The sequence below is a fragment of the Myotis yumanensis genome, unplaced genomic scaffold (genome assembly GCF_028538775.1).
Source record: "Myotis yumanensis isolate MYYU_CA2020_CCGP unplaced genomic scaffold, mMyoYum1.0.hap1 SCAF_4, whole genome shotgun sequence".
Lineage (NCBI taxonomy): Eukaryota > Metazoa > Chordata > Mammalia > Chiroptera > Vespertilionidae > Myotis > Myotis yumanensis.
Genome location: NW_027223755.1, coordinates 61,786,341 through 61,808,363, shown reverse-complemented (window position 1 = coordinate 61,808,363; position 22,023 = coordinate 61,786,341). Strand labels below are relative to the sequence as shown.

Genomic DNA, 22,023 nt, shown 5'->3' with positions numbered 1-22,023 from the left:
ATACAGGACTACCTGTGCGTACGCAGTCTGGCAGGGGGCTTATTTGTTTGATTGACTCCCAGGACCCCTGAACAGAATCATGTTCTTTAATCCATTTCTCTAGGACACTGGCTGTATAACCCCTTCAATGATTTCCTGCCTCCGCCTCGGGACCTGTGTGTATGTGGCAGGTGCTCTGCTCTCTGTGCTTGACACGATGTAAAACTCGGGAGAACTTAGGGCATGAAGGGCAGCCTTGTCAGGAAGCTCCCGGCCCACGGGAGTCGGGAAAAGCCTGTTTTGCATTGTAGAAGTGACCTCTTAGGACATATTCTGATTGCCAGACGGTACTTCTTTATTTTTTTTAATCCCTTTTCCAAAACCATGTGGAGTGATCTGTGATTGCTGGGGCTGTAGGACTCTGCCTGGTTAATTCTCTGGCTGGCTTGGCCTATTGATGTTGACACATTCTTACTCCATGCCCGAGGCCTCGGTGGGGGCTTAGAAGCAATTAGACTGTCACCCAAAGCTCCCAGGCCCTTCCTGAAGGAAAGTCTTATTTAGGCTCTGCCAATTTAATGCTTTGTTTCCTTTGGAGCGCCTCAGTCAAGCTAATAAAACAAACTCCAAATGAGTGAAAACACTGGAGGAGAGAACAGTTTGTGGGCCCTGAATTTGAAACAGGTATTACTCCTGGGAGATACCGATCTCAAAAAGTCATTCTGACTGGTGTGTCTTGTACTTGAAAAGTAACAAGTGAAAGCTGTTTGAGATTTGTATCCATCTGTTTGATATGGAGAATTAGTATTAAAGTGATTTTAAATCACTTGATTAATCACATTTTGAACGTGCACACATATGGGGGGCGGGGGAAGCGACAGGTTAGTATCCTAAACCACTAATAAATTCTAAATATCTGACCAAGTAAATATGTCTGATTCCTATTGTCAACCACTATTGAATTCAAAGCAAAGCTCCCATGCTGCAAAACTTGACTGGAATTTTCATTTGTGGATAAATGGAGCACCAACTCTGGGCTCTAACTATTTCGTTCAGTGTCTTGTGCTTCGTTGGGTGAAAATGTATGTGTTGTAGCATACAACATTTCAACTGCAAAGAGTACATAGGACACATCTCTGAAATTCATCCTTGAGTAGTATTTTTTTCAATGTGAAACTCTTCACTCCTGTGAGGATTTTAGTTATGATTGGTGTGTTCTAGAGCAGTGATGGCGAACCTATGACACGTGTCAGAGGTGACACGCGAACTCATTTTTTTGGTTGATATTTCTTTGTTAAATGGCATTTAAATATATAAAATAAATATCAAAAATATGTCTTTGTTTTACTATGGTTGCAAATATTAAAAAATTTCTATATGTGACACGGCACCAGAGTTAAGTTAGGGTTTTTCAAAATGCTGACACGCTGAGCTCAAAAGGTTCACCATCACTGTTCTAGAGCCTGGAAGAGCTGGATTGGGCTTCCTGGAGTGATGTGTTTTGGTCTTCCTCTACTGTATACCTCCTTCAGCCTTAAGACCTAGCCTGGTGACGGGCTTTCCATGGCTGACTATCCCAGAGCTGAAAAATGATGGTCAATTACTAATACATTTGAGAGATAGACACGTTTTAGCCCTTGAGACAGGGGACACATTTAAAATCAGTAAAAGAAATCTTTCTTCAGTCCCCCAGCAATGCTACTATTATTTATCTACCCCAGGTTTGATTTGCTGTTTATGTTCCCTGCTTTAACCTCTGCAAGAAAACAATAACAAAAAAAAGAGCATCTTCAGACTTTGGGTAGGAAAGCCATAAGGCTCGCATTCTGTGCTGAAAGGAGTAGCAGAAGGAGACAAGAAGAGGCGTGTTATGCAACAGAGGCTGCCATTCTGCTCATCTCCTCACAAAACATATTCATAAACCAAAGCCCATGTCTACTGCAGGGCCCATTAGGCCCCCAGGACAAATGAGAAATTCCTCTGGTTAAAAAGAGACATCTTATTCTGAAATTAGCCTTTAAATCAATAATAGTAAAATTGAAAGACAGTGCTGCCAAGATATATTCACTCTAGATTTAGTTTAAAATTTGGGAGGAACCCTAAGCTGACAAATGTGCTTAATCTTTGACCATAAATCATCTCCTTTTACATTTCAATTTCAGAATGTAATATATTAAGTGGCCTTGTAATTAAAGAAGTGACACTGTAGGAATATTACAACAATCACCACTTTGACAGATTAAAATATATTGAAAATGTAAAAATCAACTATCCGCGTCATGATAAATAATATTTTCCTTATTCGATCCTTTAACATGTTACATGAAGGGAGGATAAAGTGTCTCACAGCTTCCTAACCTCTAATAAGCACTCTGCCTCCTTTCAGTAATGCTGTTTCTATATTTATGGAGTGCAGAAACTTCACTCAGGAGCTGCCTGATAAAAATACCTCTGTACATATTTCCCTGGAAGCAGGCTCTCTGCTGTGCCAGCAACATATGCTGAAGGCCAGTTTAGAACGTTTAAAATATGCACCATGCCCTTCCCCTTCCAGCGACTAAAATAAAACGCATTTTGGCTTTAGCAAATGAGGATGGAATGAGGGGAGGAGCACTGCCGGGGAAAATGGCTGAGGATGATTGGGAAGGGTGATTTGAGCTGCTCCTCTGCAGCCTGAGTCCCACGGCGTTGCCTGTGTGTCCTTTGGACTTGGCCTTCCTGGTTGTCAGTCCCGCAGCACAAGAGCATATGGTGGCAGAGGAGGAAGGAAGGTCAATGACATGAAAACCATCCATTGGAAAAGAAAGCTAGTTGCTGTTTATTCGCCATAGCCACAAGGAACCGCGGACAGAGTACACTGAGAACTTCCACTTGAAGTAAAGGACTGGAATACTCAAGGACTAGATGTCCTCCATGGAGGGACCCAAGTTAAAAAATAAATTATTTATTAGGAGGAGCATAGTCCTTATGGCTCAGGTGAACTATGAGCATGAAACAGTGTGTTGGTCCCTATCTCAGTAGAGATAGGGCTTCATTGCTGGTAACTCAAGGAAAAGGCAAATTGTCAACTCTTACTTCACTTCTATTGTTTTTATTTAATTTGATTTTTGAGACTCAGTTCATGATTCACTTTCTTCAGAAAGGTTAAATAAGGAGAGAAATAATAATAGCATTAAATTTATAATCAAAATTGTATTTAGCGATGGAATCAGGTAAATACTGAAGACAAGCTAAGACAAATACACATCCGCATATAGGCTTTCTAGCTCACTCCCAACTGTGGTTGTTATTTTTGCTATTCATAGCCCCCAAATGTGGTGGTGGTGTTTTTCCCCAATCCTCCAGGCAGCCACTGGGTCATCAAGAACTATTGTAGCCCTGCTGGTGTGGCTCAGCAATAGAGTGTCGACCCAGGAACCAAGAGGTCACCGGTTGCATTCCTGGTCAGGGCACATATCTGGATTGCAGGCTCAGTCCCCATTGGGGGGCATGCAGGAAACAGCCAATCGATGATTCTCTCTTTTTGATGTTTCTCTCTCCCTCTCCCTCCCTTTCTTTAAAGACAATAAAAGCATTATTTTAAAAAGAACTATCATAAAGTACATAATTCATTTTTGGTAATTAAGCTGATTACAAAGAACAAGTTTCCATGCAGAATTTTCTTCTTAATTAACTATCATGACCCTTCCATAATATGTATGACATTCTCAACAGTCTTCTGCCAATTGATTAATGTGTACAATGTATTTTTGCCAAAACGGTACATATACTACTTAGTATATGTTATAAGGAGCATTGGCCTGATACCCAGTAGAGAACAGGGCCATCATTCTATGCATATGAGATGTTTCCTGGCACTTGAGATTTTTGTATTGTGAGGACACAACCTGGGAAGCAATCATTTTACTCCAACACAATCATTTTCTAAGTGTGGTAACTATGCATGCCGTTGTATTATAATCCACTGTGATAATTTAGCAGAGATTATATTATAATTATTGTTGGCTTGTGGGTAATAAGTTCATAATATGCAGTGATCTCAGAGAAGCAGAGATGCATAGATACAATGGATGGAATTCAGAATGAGGAGTAAAGAGGACATATTTCCAAGAAATTTACAGATGTATTAAAACAGGTCATGCTACCCATGGTATTTGTAACTATTGGCATGTGGAATCATTCTTCCTTGAGGTGAATTTACTCTTTTAAAATGAGCTAAAGCTGTTTCCAGATGGAAAAAATATCCCTTTATGAGAAAGCCTAACAACACTTTATTCTAGGAAAGACAGAAATGATGTGTGTGATTTGGGTGCAGACTCTGTGATCTGAGGCTTATTCTTACTGTGGATGCACCCTTCTGCCTCCAGTTGAGGAGAGTGGGATCAACCTAGTGGATCAACACACGCAACCTTGCAGCAGGCTTTCCTAGAAGATCAGTATAAGCTGCATGAGGGCAGTTACACTGGTAACGCTTCGGAGCCATTGTGGTTAGGAGGAAAGAGAATACACTTCAGAACCATGTAAGACTTGGGTTGAAATCCTAACCCCGCTACATCTTTCCTGTGGAGAAAAACTAAACTAAGAGGATAACAACTTCTCTGAAAGTCATTTCCTCAATGGTAAAAAGAAACACTTATAACCACTCAGTGATATGCAACATATTTAAAGTCATAGCATAACACTTTCTGGATGTGGCAAATATTTGCTGCACCAGTGAATGAAGACGAGAACTGAAACCCATCAAGAATGAGAATAATCCCTCTCGGGGAACACAGAGTAGACCTAAGAGCTGGACGCTAGCAACTTACTCTCTCAGGAAGTGGAATAGCGCAGAGCTTCAGTTCGGAGGTCAGAACGTGGGCTGCTTGGGTTTGAATTCTGCCTCCACCTTTTCGCATTTGTGTAACATGGAGCAGATTGCTTGACTTCTTAATCTCAGCTTTCTCATCTTTAAGTGGTATACAAATAATGTCTATTCTGTGGGCTTGATGATGGAAGTTAAATTGAATTAATAAATGTAATGCAATAAGCACTCAATAATATTAGCCATACATATGTGCTCCCTCAGAGTAAGGCCAGAAAGTAATGGTTCAGTGCTACTTTGCAGCCAGAGAGCGTGATTTGGGATGGTATAAGAATATTTAACCCTAAACTTTTCTTCGGATTGTACTTGGTACATTATACGGATGCCTTTTATGAGTTTCAGCTTATCATTGTTTTAGTTTATATTGGCCCACCTTTGAAATTTACATTTGTAAATTAATTTGCGTTAAAGATCTGAAACTTAGTGTAAATTTCATGCTGAATCATCATTTTAATTTTGTTGTAGGAATACAAGAGTAGAAATACTAATTCCTGGGCAATCCCATTTGTAAAATAGGTTCCACAGTGATTCACTGAACATCCCACATAGAGCAAAATGTCACCAGAAAAGGATAACTGGTCAACCCGGTATAAACCAGGTCTTCAGTCTCATGGGTTGTTGTATTAAAATCTTAGCAACATTACCAGGATTAAAGGATAAAAGTCGGAAAGGGAAAGGTAACTATGAGGCATCCAAAAACCTAGGACAATTTGTAGACTAAAGCAATAATAGAATGGGTCCGGACAATGGCGGTTTTCATTTTTATTTGTACTTTTAAGCTGTGTTGAGTGCTAGCAGAAGCTCAAATGAGTGACACTTAGGGAAAGGAAAAACATCCCCCCTAGAATGTCTTTAAAATCTATAATAATAATATAATAATACAAAGTGCATCTGGGCATTGCCTTCTGCTGCGGCTCCTGTCTGGCTCTCATCCAGAACTTGTCAGGCTGCTCTTGAGTGCTGATGATTCATAGCCCAGCACCCTTTTATCTGAACGTCGTCGCAGTGTCTTTTCTTTGTACTTTGGCAGTGATGTTACCTTGATGTTCAAAAATCTTTTAAAAGCAGCACAGGCTTTGCTTGCATGCTGACAAATTGTTGTCTGCCGGTAATGAAGAAAAAGTAAACTTGGTTCTGTGATCATTGTAAATATACCGAAATAAATACTTTCCTTTTATTTGTTTGTTTGTTTTTAAAAGTTGGTAGTATTTTGAGATCCTCTCGCTGAAAAGTAATCTGACCATCTTTCTTTATTTCCCTTGTATGACTCAGCATGCTGCTTTCCAAACGCAGGGGTCAGCTGGAGTTTTGTAAATGATTTGATATTTGAGGAGAGATTTTTGGATTTTAAACAAGGGGAACATGAGGTTATTTTTATTTCTGTTGTGTGCTCTTACTGATGCTGTTTCAACGTTAATATTTTATTATTACCCATTTGAATATGCTTTCATATATCCTGAGCATAGTAACAGGGCTTAGCATTCACGTGGTGCTTTTCATACGTTTCCTCATCTCAGACTGGAAGCAGCCATGTGAGGTTAGCAAGGCAGATTCTTATTATCCCAAAGCGCACATGAGGAAACGGAGGCTCAGGATGGCTTCTGACTCTCCCACTCAGCCTGCAGCAGAAACCAGTCTACTTACTCAAAATCAGCACTTCCCCTTTTATCATGTGGTATTTCAGAAAGGAATCTGGGCTTTGTCAGTGAAGGTTTAACAGCTAGAGTGAAGGTAGTAGTATTTTTGAACATTGGTCACTACAGCCTATGGGAGGTCTTCGTTACATTTGGGTGCAGCATTTTTAAAATATATATATTTTTACTGATTTAAGAGAGGGAGAGAAAGATAGAAACATCAATGATGAGAGAGAATCATTGATTGGCTGCCTCCTGCATGCCCCACCCTGGGGATCAAGCTCGCAATCCGGGCATGTGCCTGACCGGAATCGAACCTGGACCCTCGGGTTCATAGGTCGACGCTCAGCCACTGAGCCACACCGGCTGGGCTGGGAGGAGCATTTTAAGGAGAGTACTGGGAAACTGGAGGACCTGAGGGTCAAGAAACTAGAATAGTGAGGAGCCTGGGAAAGATCCCAGAAATAACCAAAGGAATCAGGATTCTCCAGTCTGGAGAAAGGAGGACACAGAGCAATATCGCTGACACCTCCAAATGTTTTATAGACTACCTGGTGGAAGAAGAATTAGATTTGTTCTTGGTAATTTCAGGCAGCAGAAGTAGGATCACTGGATGGAAATTACACAGAAGCAGATTTATACTCAATATAAGAAGAGACTTTCTAACATTTCGAGGTGTCCAAAAATGGAATAGACTAGCTCACCCTCACTGGGAAGTGTTCATCCTGAGACTGTCTGACTTCAAGATGATATGACTTTATGGGAGTTGTATTTCAGCAGTAACACAATTTTATGATGAACCTTCTAAGAGCTCAGAAGAATTTCCTCACTAGCTAAAAACAGGATTTTTTTTTCCCCTAGCCTTTCCACCCTGGTTTTAGAAAGGTGTATGCATGCCAATTCCTGTTTCACATATTACTGGGTCCTGAGAAATACTGTTCAGTTGATAGGAAAGGCATACGGTATTAGTTAAAACAAATAAGCAAGGCTTTTGCTAGATAAGAACCGGAGCAGACTGTGGTGTGATGTGTGCAATGCTGTGTGTTTGCGAGCATTTTAACTATTTCAGGTTGAGATTTTTGCTATTTTCATGTGGTTTGTTAACTTTCATTACTCAGTAGTCTAGCCCTAGAACAGGACCTATAAGATTAAAAGAAATGGGCATAAAATCATTCAAATTTGATGGTTTCAATTTTCTTAATATAGAAAGGGACAGGGCATTAAAAAAGAGAGAGGTTAGCTAAAATGACTTTGTGACATAAACAGATTTACTAAGGGAAATACCTAACTAGAATCTGAAGGTTCCATCCCAGGTCTAGCTCAGTCACTGCTTCCTCATTATGCCTTAGGTTTTTATTCCTCTAACATGTACTAGTACATCTTATTCTAGGAGTTTTCTTCCCAGCTTTTAAACTTTATGACTCTAATACTCCCAGTTTGCATAGAAAATTGAGAATGATCTCAATTATCACAAAAACAATTCAGTCATTTATTTGTTCTTTAAATTATTTATTCATTTATGCAAAAATACTTATGAAATGAAACACTATGTTAGAAATGAGAAAACTTTGCTCCAGCATATGTGATTTTAAGGATGAAAGGAAAACAGCAAATCAGGATCTTTAATACTTAAAATGAATGTGAAGGATTCTATTTGTAGGGTATTTTGAAACAAATAGAATAGCGTTCCTTTGTATCATGGCGTGTTGTTTCTTTGATTTCAAACAGTAACATTTCAAACCAGACCCCGAATCACAATGGCATGCGACAAAAGCAAGTTATAGTAAATCTTTTAGTGCAGGCAATGTTAATGGTTCAACCACCGACTCCAAACCGAAAGCCTTTCCTGTGTGAATAATCTCAGCTGTTCCTTCTCCCCACAGATTCCAGCGGGGTGACTACCACATTGACGTCTGCATCAATGACTACCTGGATGTTTTCTGCCCTCACTACGAGGACTCGGTCCCAGAAGATAAGACCGAGCGTTACATCCTCTACATGGTGAACTTTGATGGCTACAGTGCCTGCGACCACACTTCCAAAGGATTCAAGCGATGGGAATGTAACCGGCCTCACTCTCCAAATGGACCACTGAAGTTCTCTGAGAAATTCCAGCTCTTCACGCCCTTTTCTCTAGGATTTGAGTTCAGGCCAGGACGGGAATATTTCTACATCTGTGAGTATATGCAGATTTATCATGTAGCGGGGCAGCTGGGGGAATCCAGAGTAATTTTTTACCCATGTTCCAGAGAATTGCAGCGAGCTGGACTCCGCATCCCAGATGTCTCCTTGTAAATGCATACATCAGGGTCCCTAGATACATTAGCCGGGAATTGAGAGCACAAATTAGATTAAAGACACAGCGCCTCTCCCCCTATGAAATTGCATGTCAGCCTGTTCAGTGAACCACTGCTGACTTGTATTTCTTTTAAATGAAAATTGCTAGGACTTCTCCAAAGCTGGGGAGGGGAGGAGAAATTCCTGAAAAAAAAAATTAACGGAAATAATTAAATTTACGTGGCTTAGAGTCATTGGATTTCTTATTCAGGTGTCAGCAATATCCTTTCAGTCATCCACATTTTCAGTGGAGAAAGCCAGCCCTCCTGCAAATGTCAGTATGCTGACGATAAATACTCTCTTTGCACCAAGGAGGAAAGATGATTATTAAGAGCAGCTGTGTCTTTAAACAGGAAAGAGCATAAAGAAGGATCTAGAAAGGGTTCCAAGGGAACTGGTGTAAGTGTGTTTCCCACCTGTGAGCATTCAGCGACCCTGTCCTGAGAGAGCGCTAAAACTTTCTCAGCAGACCTCGCTTCATCACATTGCCATGGCCTTCTATTTCTCCACCATATACACCATCACTTCTTCAGGCATCATACTAGTCATAGATTCCAGACAACCGCTTCCGGAACCTCTGTGCATAAGTCACCTGAGATCGTGTTATAATGCAGATTTCTGCTCAGGGGGTCATCCGAGATTCGGTAGGTCGTCCGGTGAGGGCAATGCTTCTGGGGTTATAGGTCATATCTAATTTAGGCAGCCTGCTGTGTCTCTGTCTGAACTTTCCTTTAACTAATACCAAATTTTTAAGTGATCTGGTCTTTCCCACATGTTTTCACTGTCAGCTGAAGGAGTTAAAAGTTTATTTGTTTAAAATTACATTTATTGAACAGTACACCGCAGCTCAGAAGTGTTGGGGGATGCAAGAGGAACAGACACTCCCTGTCCTCAAGGGTGACTGTCTAGTGAGGAGCAGAGTTGTCCAGAGGCAATGACAGTGTAAATAGACAATTGCTGAATGAAGATGAATGCAGGGAGCGGTGGGACCCTGGCGGAGGTTGTACCTCACCTGCCTGAAGAATCTGGGTGTGCAGCTGTTCCTGGTGTGTAGCAATCCCAGTGATACCACCCAGTGTGCTGAGCACTGATTTTTCAACCGGCTTGCCAGACCAGCAAGATGAAAAACATTCCAGTTCTCATTTCTCCAATTCAAGTGTCCCCACTCTCTCCTGGCCCACATGTTTTAAGTGTACAAGGACTTCCAGCTCCCTTTCTTCTGCAGAAGCAGAATGTTATAAGCTGGATTTCCCCACCACAAGGGCACTCTCACTTACATTGGAATTGAATTTAGAAAGGAAATGGAACAGCACCAGTCTTATTATTTCAGTGCATATTTCAGCCCTTAGTCATGAGAAAACATGTGAGAGCCTTGATACTATCTCACCTTCGATCCATAAAATAAGAAGGGCGGGGGTAAGGGGGAGAGAGCAACCAAAGGACTTGTATGCATGCATATAAGCCTAACCAATGGACACAGACACCAGGGGGTGAGGGCATGAGTGGGGGTGGGGGACAATAGGAGAATAGGGGCACATATGTAATACCTTAATAAAGAAAAAAGAAAAGGGATATTGAGTCCCACAGACGGAGGAAACACAGTGAGTTCGCACGTTCTCAGGCAGCAGGCTCTTGCCTTTTGCCAATTTTTCACTTTGTGAAAGAATCTCTTTCAGCATGTGAGAACGAGGAAAGGGGAGGACTTCAGTTGTGGGACAGCAACTCATGAATTGCCTAACTCTAACATATCATACCAATACAGGAGGAAGTTACTGCATTTCCAAATTTTCATATTGGTTTCTCAGGTTAAAAAACAACCACAAAAGGAAACCCCAAAATGAGTAGAGTGCACTAAGATGGGAAACATACTCACCATCTAACTAGCTGATTGCATGATCATTAGAAATTATAGAATCCATTGAGGTTCATAAGCAAGATGTTATTATTCAAATATACTCATAGTGCTTATGACTCGTTTTTCCTCATTTGTGCTTAAATTCAATATTTCACTAAAAACCATTATGTGTCTTCTATAACATTCATTTAACGGAGTCATTTAACTGTCAGGGGCTCCTGTCAAAGTAATTGTTCCAAAATGCTTCAAAATATCAGGAGCTTTTTGTTCAGCTGAGTTTAACCTGAATTACATTTTTTAATGAAAGGTAAAATAGCACAGAATTAGCGGTGAGGAGATGTTCATCTACAGGAAGCATGGTGGCCTGGAGTCAGTGAAATTGAATTTTTAACCATGTGTTAGAACCACACGTGCACACTTCCCTGTCTTTTTAGTAGTGAAAGAGTTTCCTCTCGTTCTCTCACTGCTGAGAACTGAGTGGCAGAGCTGTGGGGAAGTCTTAAAGACGTTTAATATACTCTGGTCATAATTAAACTAAAGAAGTCTTAGGGGAGAATTGGCCCTCAGTTGAATTCTCTCTCTTCTAATGTGTGTGGAATGAACAACATGACTGGGAAATGGCTCTTTTCACACTTACTGTGTCACAAGAAGCTCTATTGCTGATCCCAGGAACAGGCTGACTACCCACCGGTCAGTTTTATAAAATGTTCTTACCAGGCCAGGGGTGTATTTAAGCACTTTGCAGCCTTAAAACCTCTTCCAAGTTTTCCAAGAGAAAAAGGAAAGCTATTGCCTAAAGTAGGCAGCCTTGCTGTAGGGTATACTAGAGGAAGGGTTACATTTAGTGGTGACTGTGAACCGAAATGCAGACGTAAACTTGAACTTGTGGGAAGGGAAGAGGAGTAGCCCATAACAGGGTATCCACCTCATCACTTAGAGAGGACACCTGTTAGAGAGTTCTTATCAAGTTCAGCTTTATCCTCAACAAGATTTATTGCCTTCTTCATTTCATTGAGGCATGCCAAATTAAGAAATACAGTCGTTGAAAATATCTCATGTGAAGTTTCCAATTTACTTAAAAATAAAATATTCTTCACAATTCCAGATCCTTTATTTGTCCCAAGAATGACTCTGTGCTTTGTCCTCCTTGCCTTGGGAACAGGCAGTCTATTAAGTTGTTACAATAAGGGATTGTCGCTACGGCAGACTGAGCCCATTCTCGAATCTGACATACACTGTTTTTAGTCTACAGGAGTTATTTTGGGAAGTGATTGGCATACTAAATTAGAGAAGGTCGGTGGTATTTCTATCAGTGATAGATTTGCAGAACTGCCTGTGAATAGGTTATGGCAATAGAGACTTCCTAAGGCAAAGAACAATTTTAGAAATTTCAAAAATACTCATTTTAGAAATGATTCTCATAAATATGAACAAATGAGAACAGGTTTGAAAGAAGTTTTACCGTTGCTGTTTTTAGATTAGAAGAGGCAAAGGAAAATAAAGAAGGCACCATACGTTGTCTTTGTAAGTCAGTAGGAACACTGATCTAGAATGTCCTCCTCTGTAAAGTAAGGCAACCTGAGTCCCAGGCCCTTCTCTTGACTTCACTGGCTGTACGATCTTGGGTAAACCATTCAGTCTCTCTGGGTTTCCAACTCCATGTTGGTAAAATAATGTGGTTGTAATAGATCAGTGGTTCTCAACCTGTGGGTCACGACCCCTTTGGGGGTCGAACGACCCTTTACAGGGGTCGCCTAAATACATCCTGCATATCAGATATTTACATTACGATTCATAACAGTAGCAAAATTACAGTTATGAAGTAGCAACGAAAATAATTTTATGGTTGGGGGTCACCACAACATGAGGAACTATATTAAAGGGTCATGGCATTAGGAAGGTTGAGAACCACTGCAGTAGATAATTGCAAACTTTTCTTGAGCTTTAATATCCCAATGTTACCCTATTTTAGTGAAGGGTCTGCACCACTAGGGTAAGAGAACATCTGTAAAATGGCCCAGCCTAATGCCTTTTCCTTACTTAGTAGGTGTTCAGTACGTGCCAGTTAAAGGGGTAATTAGGGGAAATGCAGAGTGGAGAGGCCTATTGGGTATTAGAATTATGTCCTGTTTAAACCACCATCCCCTGTGGTCTCCACTAGTGCAGCCGATGCCTATCTGTTTTCTCACTGGATCACCACTCCGTCAAAGCCCTCCAGTGACTGACTTCCTGCCTCACCAAGACAAAAGCCAGTCTCTAACCTGGGCAACATAGTCCTCCTGGGCAGGTCCTCCTCTCTTCCCCGCCTTTGGCCTCTCACTCTTCTCTTACCACTCACTCTTCTCCCTGTTGTCTGCTCCAGCGCCTGCCCGCATACCTGTCCATGCCCCAGACAGCAGGAACTCAGCACTTTCTCTTCTCTCTGCCGGGGATCTCATTGCCGCAGGCATCCATGTCCTTGGCTCTCACTTCCTTAAGTCTACATTTAAAAAAGGATCAGACAGGCTCTTCTGCCCGCCCTGTGTAAAGATAACACCTCTATCATCCTCTACACTTTTACCCTACTTTATTTTTCCTCAGGCACTCATCACCCCACCCCCCACCCCCCCGCATTAGATATTTCTGCTCTATGCCCCATATTATATCGTTTGGCATGTAGTAAATGTTTAATAAATGAAGATAACTAGTGTTTACATAGCACTTACTCTGTCCCAGGCACTGTTCTGTGTACCCTACAATTTTCAAAGCAGCAATTCGTTTTGAAAATGTTCTTCCCATTTTATAGGTGAAGAAACTGAGGCACAGAAAAGTTAGGTAACCACATAGATAAGAAAGGCTGATCTGAGAGGAAATTAAGTGAATAAGTAACTAAAAGGAAATGAAGAGATAAAGTCCTAGGTATCAAATGATGAAAAAGGAAAAAAATATATTCTTTTATAATTAGCACTACTGTTTAGAAAATATTACTTACAAACTGCTAGAAATGCAAATAAGATTAAATATCAAGATATATTTTAAACACATGTATGCATTTTCAACTCTCTAAAGGATAGTTTTCTGTCTCCAAAAGAAAGTTCAACTGTATCATCCTAGATGGTTGACCCTTTTAATATGATAACATCAGAAGCCAGAAAAGTTGTATTTTCAAAGAAATTCTTTTTAAGATACTCAGCAGGTGGAATCAGGATTCCACACTTGATTCAGAAATGAGTGAGCTTTAATGAGAGACTTACAATAGGAAGAGAAATGGCATTTGCTGAAGTTGATACTAAAACGACAGATAATTACTCAAGCATTTGCTGTATCTGAAGTATAGCTGATATTCTTCAAAAGATATTCAGAGTTCAGATACTTGATAGTCACAGCACCCAGATGGAAATCAGGGGTTTTTGAGAGATTACTAGGGAATGCACCCTCCCCAGATTATTGGTGAGTAAACTTGAATACACATGTTTATTCCTTTATATTGATAAGGTGATAGAAGTACAGAGCTAAAAATTCCATTTCTTTGGTACTAAAATCTCATTAATGAAAAGAACTTTTAGGGGCGCTAAAGACTTCTTTTTCAGTCTTTTTCGGATGCATATTTTTCAAAATTAGAAAACCATAGGGGCAGTCTATGTTACTATGGGCATCATTCCTAAATCCATAGCCTACAACAACTTGAATGCATGGTGGTTAACTGCTAATTCTCTGCTTTATGCCCTTAAATGAAAAGATTATAATCTTAACTTGTGATAAAGTTTTAATATGCACTACACAATTTTTTTTTTTGAAACTGACAAAATAAGTAACCTAAATTCTTAAGAGATATTTTATTGAATTGACCAGGATTAGCTTCAGAAATCATTTGCTTGTACAAAATAGCCATTGATTATTCTTTAAAATGTATGAGTATTCAAGCAAATCCAGAGACTACTAATGTAAAGAAAGTCCTTCTCTTGCCAGTTGAATATGTTCCAAAAGCTTATTTGCAGGTGAGTTGTTTAGAACTTAAAGCGTAGCTTCTCATAGAAGTGTTTGTAAAATCAGGTCAGCTCTCCATTGCATAGGGAATCTACTTAACCGTGATATTGATGTAAAACTATATATTTTAAACAAAAAAATAGTAGAAAACAGTATGTAGAAAACTTGTTCAATAAATGTTTGTCAAATGAATAAATGTCATAATAGTAAATGAAATAGAACAAAAATTACTTTTTTAAAATTTCTTATATGCTGGTGTTTGAGAAAAGCAGGTAAATTAGAAGCCCTAGTTTTACTGTATCTACTACATCAGTTCTCTGGTTTCTTAAAAACGTTTTGATCTTATTCTGGGAATACATTACATCAGAGGAGGAAATGGACATTATTTTTTTAAGGGCACCAACAATGGTAAATGAGGCTTTGAGCTCAAATCCTTATATACTCTTCATAGCTGTGCGACTTTGGATAACTTAACGTCATCAAACCTCACTCTCTTCATCTATAAAATGGAAGTATAGAAATACTTTATCATAATTTTTCTTATTTCCAAGACTCAATTAAGGAAATCAATAAAAAAAAATTTCATAAATGCCTAGTAAAGATTCACACTTTAGGTCATGGCTATCTTCTGAAGGAATCACATGCTAGGATTGCATATGCCCAGAAAGGGAGTCTTCATTGCCTTTGAGATGTCTGGTTTTACAGCAGCTTACTCTAATAATCCTATCTAATAAAAGAGTAATATGTAAATTAATTGTCACTCCATGACAAAGATGGCAGCTCCTATAGGGGCCAGGGCGGGGACGCTGGCAGCTTTGCCCCAGCAATGTGAGCGAAGCATCAGTGCCCCGGCCGTGCAGAGGGAGGGGAGTGGAGGGGAGGGGCCTCAGGCCGGAGGCTGGGGGGGGGGGAGGGGCCCCGGCGCACGGAGGGATGCTGGCATCATTGCAGGCCGGGCTGAGGGCCCCCCCCCTCCCCCCCCGTGCACGAATTTTGTGCACCGGGCCTCTAGTCTACATTAATAATTATTTGGGTCCTGACGGTGCACACCAATCACCTTTTTTTCCTGAGTTTTCTTATTGAAATAGAAGAGTGTCAAGCAGCACATTTATCAAAGCAGAAAGTAATCTTTTCCATCTTTCAGAGTCTTTTCTCTTTCAGGGGAGGTGACCTGTAAGTACAAGGTACTTCCTTAAAATGATCAACTCAATGTTTGCTTCAGCATGTTGAAAAAATGTTTTGGGTTACTGGAGTCTTAGCATTAAATGCTCTAACATATACTTCTGCTGAGATTCAAGGGGTTTGTAACTGAAATTTCTGTAAGGACTATCTGTCCAATAGTTTGCCCTCTGTATCTTTCTTGGTAGGTGGACTCAGATCATGGTATTCAGCAAAGCATATTTGTATTAATACAGAAGGGAGTTGAAGGGCAGTATTAGGAAATTTATAAATTTTAATATCTTTATAGTGAAAAAGAATGACTATGGCACAAATATCAAATAGTAATTGTTCAGATATAGATACAGAGTATATTTTAGTCACTAAAAGCTATGAAGATTGTTGTTGTTGTTTAAGTTTTGGGGTTTTTTTAGTTTTTTTCTCTGTCTTTTTTTTTTTTTTTTCCTAAACATACAATGGAACATTTTTTCTCCACTTGGACACTGAAAGTTTGTCTAGGACTATATCAGATTACTTCCTGAAAATAGTCATTCTCTTGCCTTTATATATTTCCCATGGTCTTTAGAGAGCCTGCAAGAATGCCTGTTTATTTAAAGAATGAGTTTCAGAGAATTGTGTTTGTTTCAAGTCGTCCCTAGCCATCTTTTAGGAAAGCATGAATGGATTTCAAGGGCTCTTCAATGAAGGTTAAATAAAGAACAAGAAAGAGGATATTTAGAGACTTCAGGATATTTTTCTGTGTTAATTGTAAGTTTCTCTTCTGAAAACAGTTGTTTATAGCCGGGTGCCCTGTTACAAGAATGCTCTGCTCAGCATGGCTGGGGCCCGGCAGACAGGTCCCCCAGCATGTTTCAGATAGTCTAGGTAAAATCAAAGGTCAGAGAGGCAGTTAATAGGAACACGGGGTATTTGAAAACACTTTATTATTTTGTAAATTTGGGTCAATATTATTTGGTCATGTAGGGAGAATTTTATTTAATTTAAATAATATATTTTTTATTGATATCGGAGAGGGAGGAGAGGAGGAGGAAAAGAGAGAGAGAGAGAGAGAGAGAGAGAGAGAGAGAGAGAGAGAGAGAGAGAAAGAAAGAAACATCAATGCTGAGAGAGAATCATTGGTCTGCTGGCCCCTGCATGCCCCCTACTTGGGATTAAGCCTGCAATCCAGGCATGTGCCCTGACCAAGTATCAAACTGCGACCCCCTGGTTCAGAAGTCGACACTCAACCACTCAGCCACACTGGCCGGGCTAGTAGGGAGAATTTTAAAAAGAAATGCATACCCTGTTAAATGACTTAAGGATGAGGTACTGTTAAGGAGAATCAGAGAAATGAAGGCTAAATACATCTGTGAAAAGGAAAATTGAGCAAACATCACTGCTTCATAGAATTTGACTTGGGGGGCATTCTTAAAATTTGCAAGGGGAACCTTAAAAGCTATTGAGTAATCGGGGCCTGACGGAAATTCATGCTATCAGTCATAAGAAACTGAAGACTCCTATTCTTCCCATTATTTGAATGTTTCAAAGGCTGCGGCACTCAGATAAGAAGCTCGAGAACCAAAGACTTTTTCTTTGTGCTCCTTTTACGAATTTAAAATGCCACTATAAGACGGGAACCATGTAGTGTCTGGCCTCCCGAGGAGGAGGAAGGACTTATGTCACCTTTTGCTTCCTGTCCCCCCACTGAGACTAAGTGCCGAAATGGAAACAAATTAAAGGATTGTTCTTTTTATCCCTAAATGTCAAAAGTGGCCACATCTCCGAGAGAAATGACGCACCTGATTAATTGTGTAATTTCACGGGGAAGCAGTAATTCTCAGCCTTATAAACATGTACTGTACTAATTTGATTTCAGAGTTAACTGAAAACAGTTTAATGAGCTGCTGCATTGTTGGGTGTGTGTGCGCAGTGCTACCCAGAGCAGATGCCAAGAGAAAGGGAAATAACACGCCAGTGACACTTGGAATAACTGTTTATACTTCATTGACTCCGGGTTGTCAGCATGCTATTCTCTGTGTTTCCCTTAGTAACTTATTAAGGCAACCGAACTCCAGTGTGATGCTGTCTAAGTGTCATTTATTGTAAATTACACAAGCATGCACACGCCAAATGCATAGTCAATCTTGGGGGAAAAAATACGTCCTCACTTAGACAACCAGAACACCATCCACACGGCCTGCACACAGGGCGAAAGGCTGCTCCCTGTCGGAAGAGTAGCATTGGTCTTTCATCAGAAGAAATACTATTTCTACAGATTCCTCCACTCATCCATTCTTGCTCTATTTTAACAGAATGGTTGCGTAAGTCTTGGTTTGAAAGTTGTCATACAGCCTCACAGCAGGCTTATATTATCTACAGAGTTCTTTATGAGGAAGTATAAATCACCACAAATGAGACTTTTCACAGCCAGAGATATGTAGAAATGTGTGTCAGTGCTTTGCTGGCTTGCTAAAAAATATCTCTAGGCTCCAAAGCTCGCTCACAACTCATCCCTGCTCCCTACCCTTTTGGGAAGCAATTCTCAAAACTTGAGATTTATGGTCGAGAGAGCTGATAGTGGCTATAAAGTTTTCTATTTTCTCTTTTCTTTAATATTAATGCAGAGAGCAAGGCGTTGTCATTCATTATTTTAGTTCATGAGTATCCTGTGGGCTTGAAATCTGATTTCTGGGGACATGGTTACCTCTGTTTAATAGGGGAATAAGTGGAGTTTGGCAACAGGCTTCCTTTCCACTGAATATTTTTAGGCAGATTGTAGGAAACCCACGTTAGGAACAGAGCTTTAAAATATATATATATGCTATGTTCAGGTTTGGTTTTAAAATTTAAACTTTACAAAATATGAATTCATTCTGAGCTCTCAAAGTAAAATATCATGAATTGGAGAACAGCCAGCCAGTCTATTGTTGTTAGAAATTGGAATATCTTTTCATTTTACTATTTTCAGAGATGGACACCATTTCCAACTAGCTCTGTCTACATTGATGTTAGGTGAGATTTCATTTACAGTTAGCGTTCCCTTTTGCTTCCAAGTTTTTCAAAACACATAATGTCTCTGAATCATTAAAAAATAATACATGTTGATATTAATTTAAACTTGTCCACATTTTAGTAGCACCAATATCTGGCTTCTAATGTAAATTTGCTTCTTCTAATTTGTTGAGCAAAATTTCTCCTTTAAGTCCATTGTGGACTGCTTAAAGTTCTTGCTATATACGCCAAGGGCAGTTCAATTAATTTTGAGACCGTGTAATAAATGCTGAAATGATTTAAATGGAGTATAGCTATTATTGTTATAAAGGCTTACTCAGACTTTGACTAATAATTTCTCCCCTAACATTTGTTGATAATCATAATTCTAGTGATTTGGCATTTATTGCAAGTTTACTGTGTGCCGGGTACTGTATTAGCAGTATACATGTTCTAACTCGTTGAATCCTCATCTATTATTGTCCCTCACATATAGATGAGAAACAGAGGCTGAGATAGGATAAGTAACTTGCCCAAAGTTTTTTTATTTTACAATGAAGTCAGGATTCGAACCCATGTGGTTTGACTCCAAGTCTTTATTCACTTACTTCATAATACATATTTTAAAAGAAGTTAAAAAGAGACATTTCAAGCACCCTTGTAAGTCATTCTGTAACTCCTACCTACACCCTGGAATTTAAGGCAGACCCTGTTCGAAAAACTGACTCACGTGACCTAAAGAAGAACGTTTCATATTAGCTTATTCTTGAGATTCACCCCCTTAGGAGGTGTATGGGTTTTTAAAACAAAGTAGAATGCCATTGAATGGTGTGTGGGGTCAGAACATGATGGCATTATAACGTGGGCCCTTCACTCTTCCCACCTCAATTGTGATGAAGACATTTAGTGAATAGTAAGGCTGCTGGAAGTACCCTGAGTTGTTGTTTTCAGAGGTTTAAATGTGATGAACAGAACCGGTAGCACAGGGAAGGCATTGGTGGATATACTGCAAAACCTCACCGCCGACTGTCTCAATATCACAGCTTGTTAATAGGACGTGTTGGCAATTGTCTTACCTTGTCCTTCAGCTGCACAGTGGCTACAAACGATTATTTCCATTATTATAGTTGTTGTATTGCTGTTATTACTTAAAATCCACCCGTTTTTCGCAGACTTGAGGTTATTACACATCCCCACACATTCAAGAAAGAGGAGTAGAGATTTTACAAGGGGGAGTGCCAAATTTGAGAACTTATAACAATTGAAATCTTTAGAATGAAGTTCAGGAATTATGGCCGCCGAGTGCAGGGCCCCACATTTTACACAGGGGAGGTCATGCTCTGGTTCATGAGGGCACTTGGCAGAGTTGAGGAGACCACCCCGGCAGCCCTCCAGAGAACAAGCGTCACACGGCTCCCTGCACTCTCTCACCTGTCTCCCCTGTGCTGGTAAGGGAATCAGAAGAGCTCAGACTCGGGGGTCAATGAAAAGAGTGTGACTGGGATGAAAGGAGAGGATTTGGAAAACAGAACGCTATAGGTGGGGCCAGATTATGGAGAGCCGTCAGTTCTGGTCTGAGGAACCTGGAACTTTTCTAGCAGGCCATAGGAAGCAGTACGTTTTTGAAGGTGATACTGATCTGGGTCGTATCATATAAATACATTGAAATAAATTGTGTTAGGTCTGGATGCTGAGTGATTATATAATAACTAGGGGCCTAGTGCAGGAATTCATGTACATTGAAAGGAACTGTGGGCTGTGAGACTGCGGTGAGCACAGGGGCGGGTCTCAGCCCATCCTCTGTGCCCCCACCCGGCCCCTCCCGCCTTGGTCCCTGGTCCCCTATCTGCCAGCAGCCCTGCTCCTGCTGCTCCCACGCTCTGACAGTGCCGGCCCCTCTTGCACCCACTGAGGGGGCAGAGCGATTGGGGCTTGCGCCAGGAGTGGGTGCGAGCGGGGCCGGCACTGGCAGCAGGTGCGAGCGCAGGACAGGACCGCGGCACACAGGAGCAAAGAATTTTTAGTAACCACCAGAGGCTTGCCCCCGATGACAGCAACCAGCACCCCACCTTGGTCTGGCGCCCCTGTTCACCTGCTCCACCATCCTGATGCAGCTGACGCCTGCCATGTTCTGCGCTCTGCCACCTGCTGCTGATGCCTGCCATGTTCTGTGTACACCCCCTGGTGGTCAGCACACATCATAGCGACTGGTTGTTCAGTTGTTCTGTTGGGTCTATTTGCATATTAGCCTTTTATTATATAGGATAGCTATCATGTAGTGTACAGTTTCCTGTTACATAAGTTTACCTATACAATCTCATCCATACCTTATTACAACTATGTGTTAGATAATATTATTGTCCCTACTTCACAGATGAGAAATCTGACACACAATCGGGTCTGTCTAAAATCTCACTGTTCCTGTGCGGTCAAGTCCTATTGAGCAAAGCCTTTCTGACTCCAGTGTTCACGCTTTTAGCTCTTTTCCATGTATAGCAAGTAATATTCAGAAACTTATTCCAAAAATAGTCCTGGTACTTATGAAGAAATTATTCTAATCTCAGGGACAGTAACACCCTTTATCTGAATTTCCATTGTTTCTGTATTGCTTTCAGCTTCTTTGCCATGGCTGCAGAGTTTTATTTACTTTTTAATATTTTTGGCATAGCTTTGATGATGTTTTATTAAGTGAAATTGCTAAATCAATAACATTTGCTGGATTATTAATTCAGTCAAAAAGCAGGATTTCTGACCTTTTGATATGAAGTGTTAGTTTATTATTAAAGTTCATTGTAGAAGATTTATTGCAGCTATTTCCTGAAATACTTTTAAAATGTTATATAAACATGTTCATTAAAGTCTGCTTGGGTTGTTGGTAGTTGTGCATCATTAGAATTGTAGGATACCTACAGTGGCTATAGATGGATATACTTCAGTACATATCATTTTCTCATTAGGCAAACAATTCATCAGGACTCCCTGAGCAGTGTTTACCCATCAGGCCAGGGCCACAGACATCACGGAGGGACAGTGGAAAATACTCGATGTAATCATTGTCCTCCAGGAGCTGATGGTCTAATAGGAGAAAAATATATCCATGAAAATGATCACTAAAAGAGAAATAGAGTAAATTACAAGATTGACACTGTTGATAACAGAGGGAGAGTAGATTGCTTTAGACAGCGTTAAAGATGGGAAGTGCTGACTTGAAGGGCATGGTGGCATCCAGGGCTCAGGGC

At 40.4% G+C, this 22,023-nt stretch overlaps 1 protein-coding gene across 2 annotated transcripts in view; it reads left to right on the top strand.

The window, feature by feature from the left end:
* EFNA5 (ephrin A5) overlaps nt 1-22,023 on the top strand; it is a 277,007-nt gene that overhangs the window by 221,149 nt on the left and 33,835 nt on the right. For both annotated transcript variants that reach the window (XM_070412418.1, XM_070412417.1), the window contains exon 2: nt 8,361-8,653. In XM_070412418.1, coding sequence (XP_070268519.1) covers nt 8,361-8,653 — 293 coding nt within the window. The remainder of the gene's footprint in view (nt 1-8,360; nt 8,654-22,023) is intronic.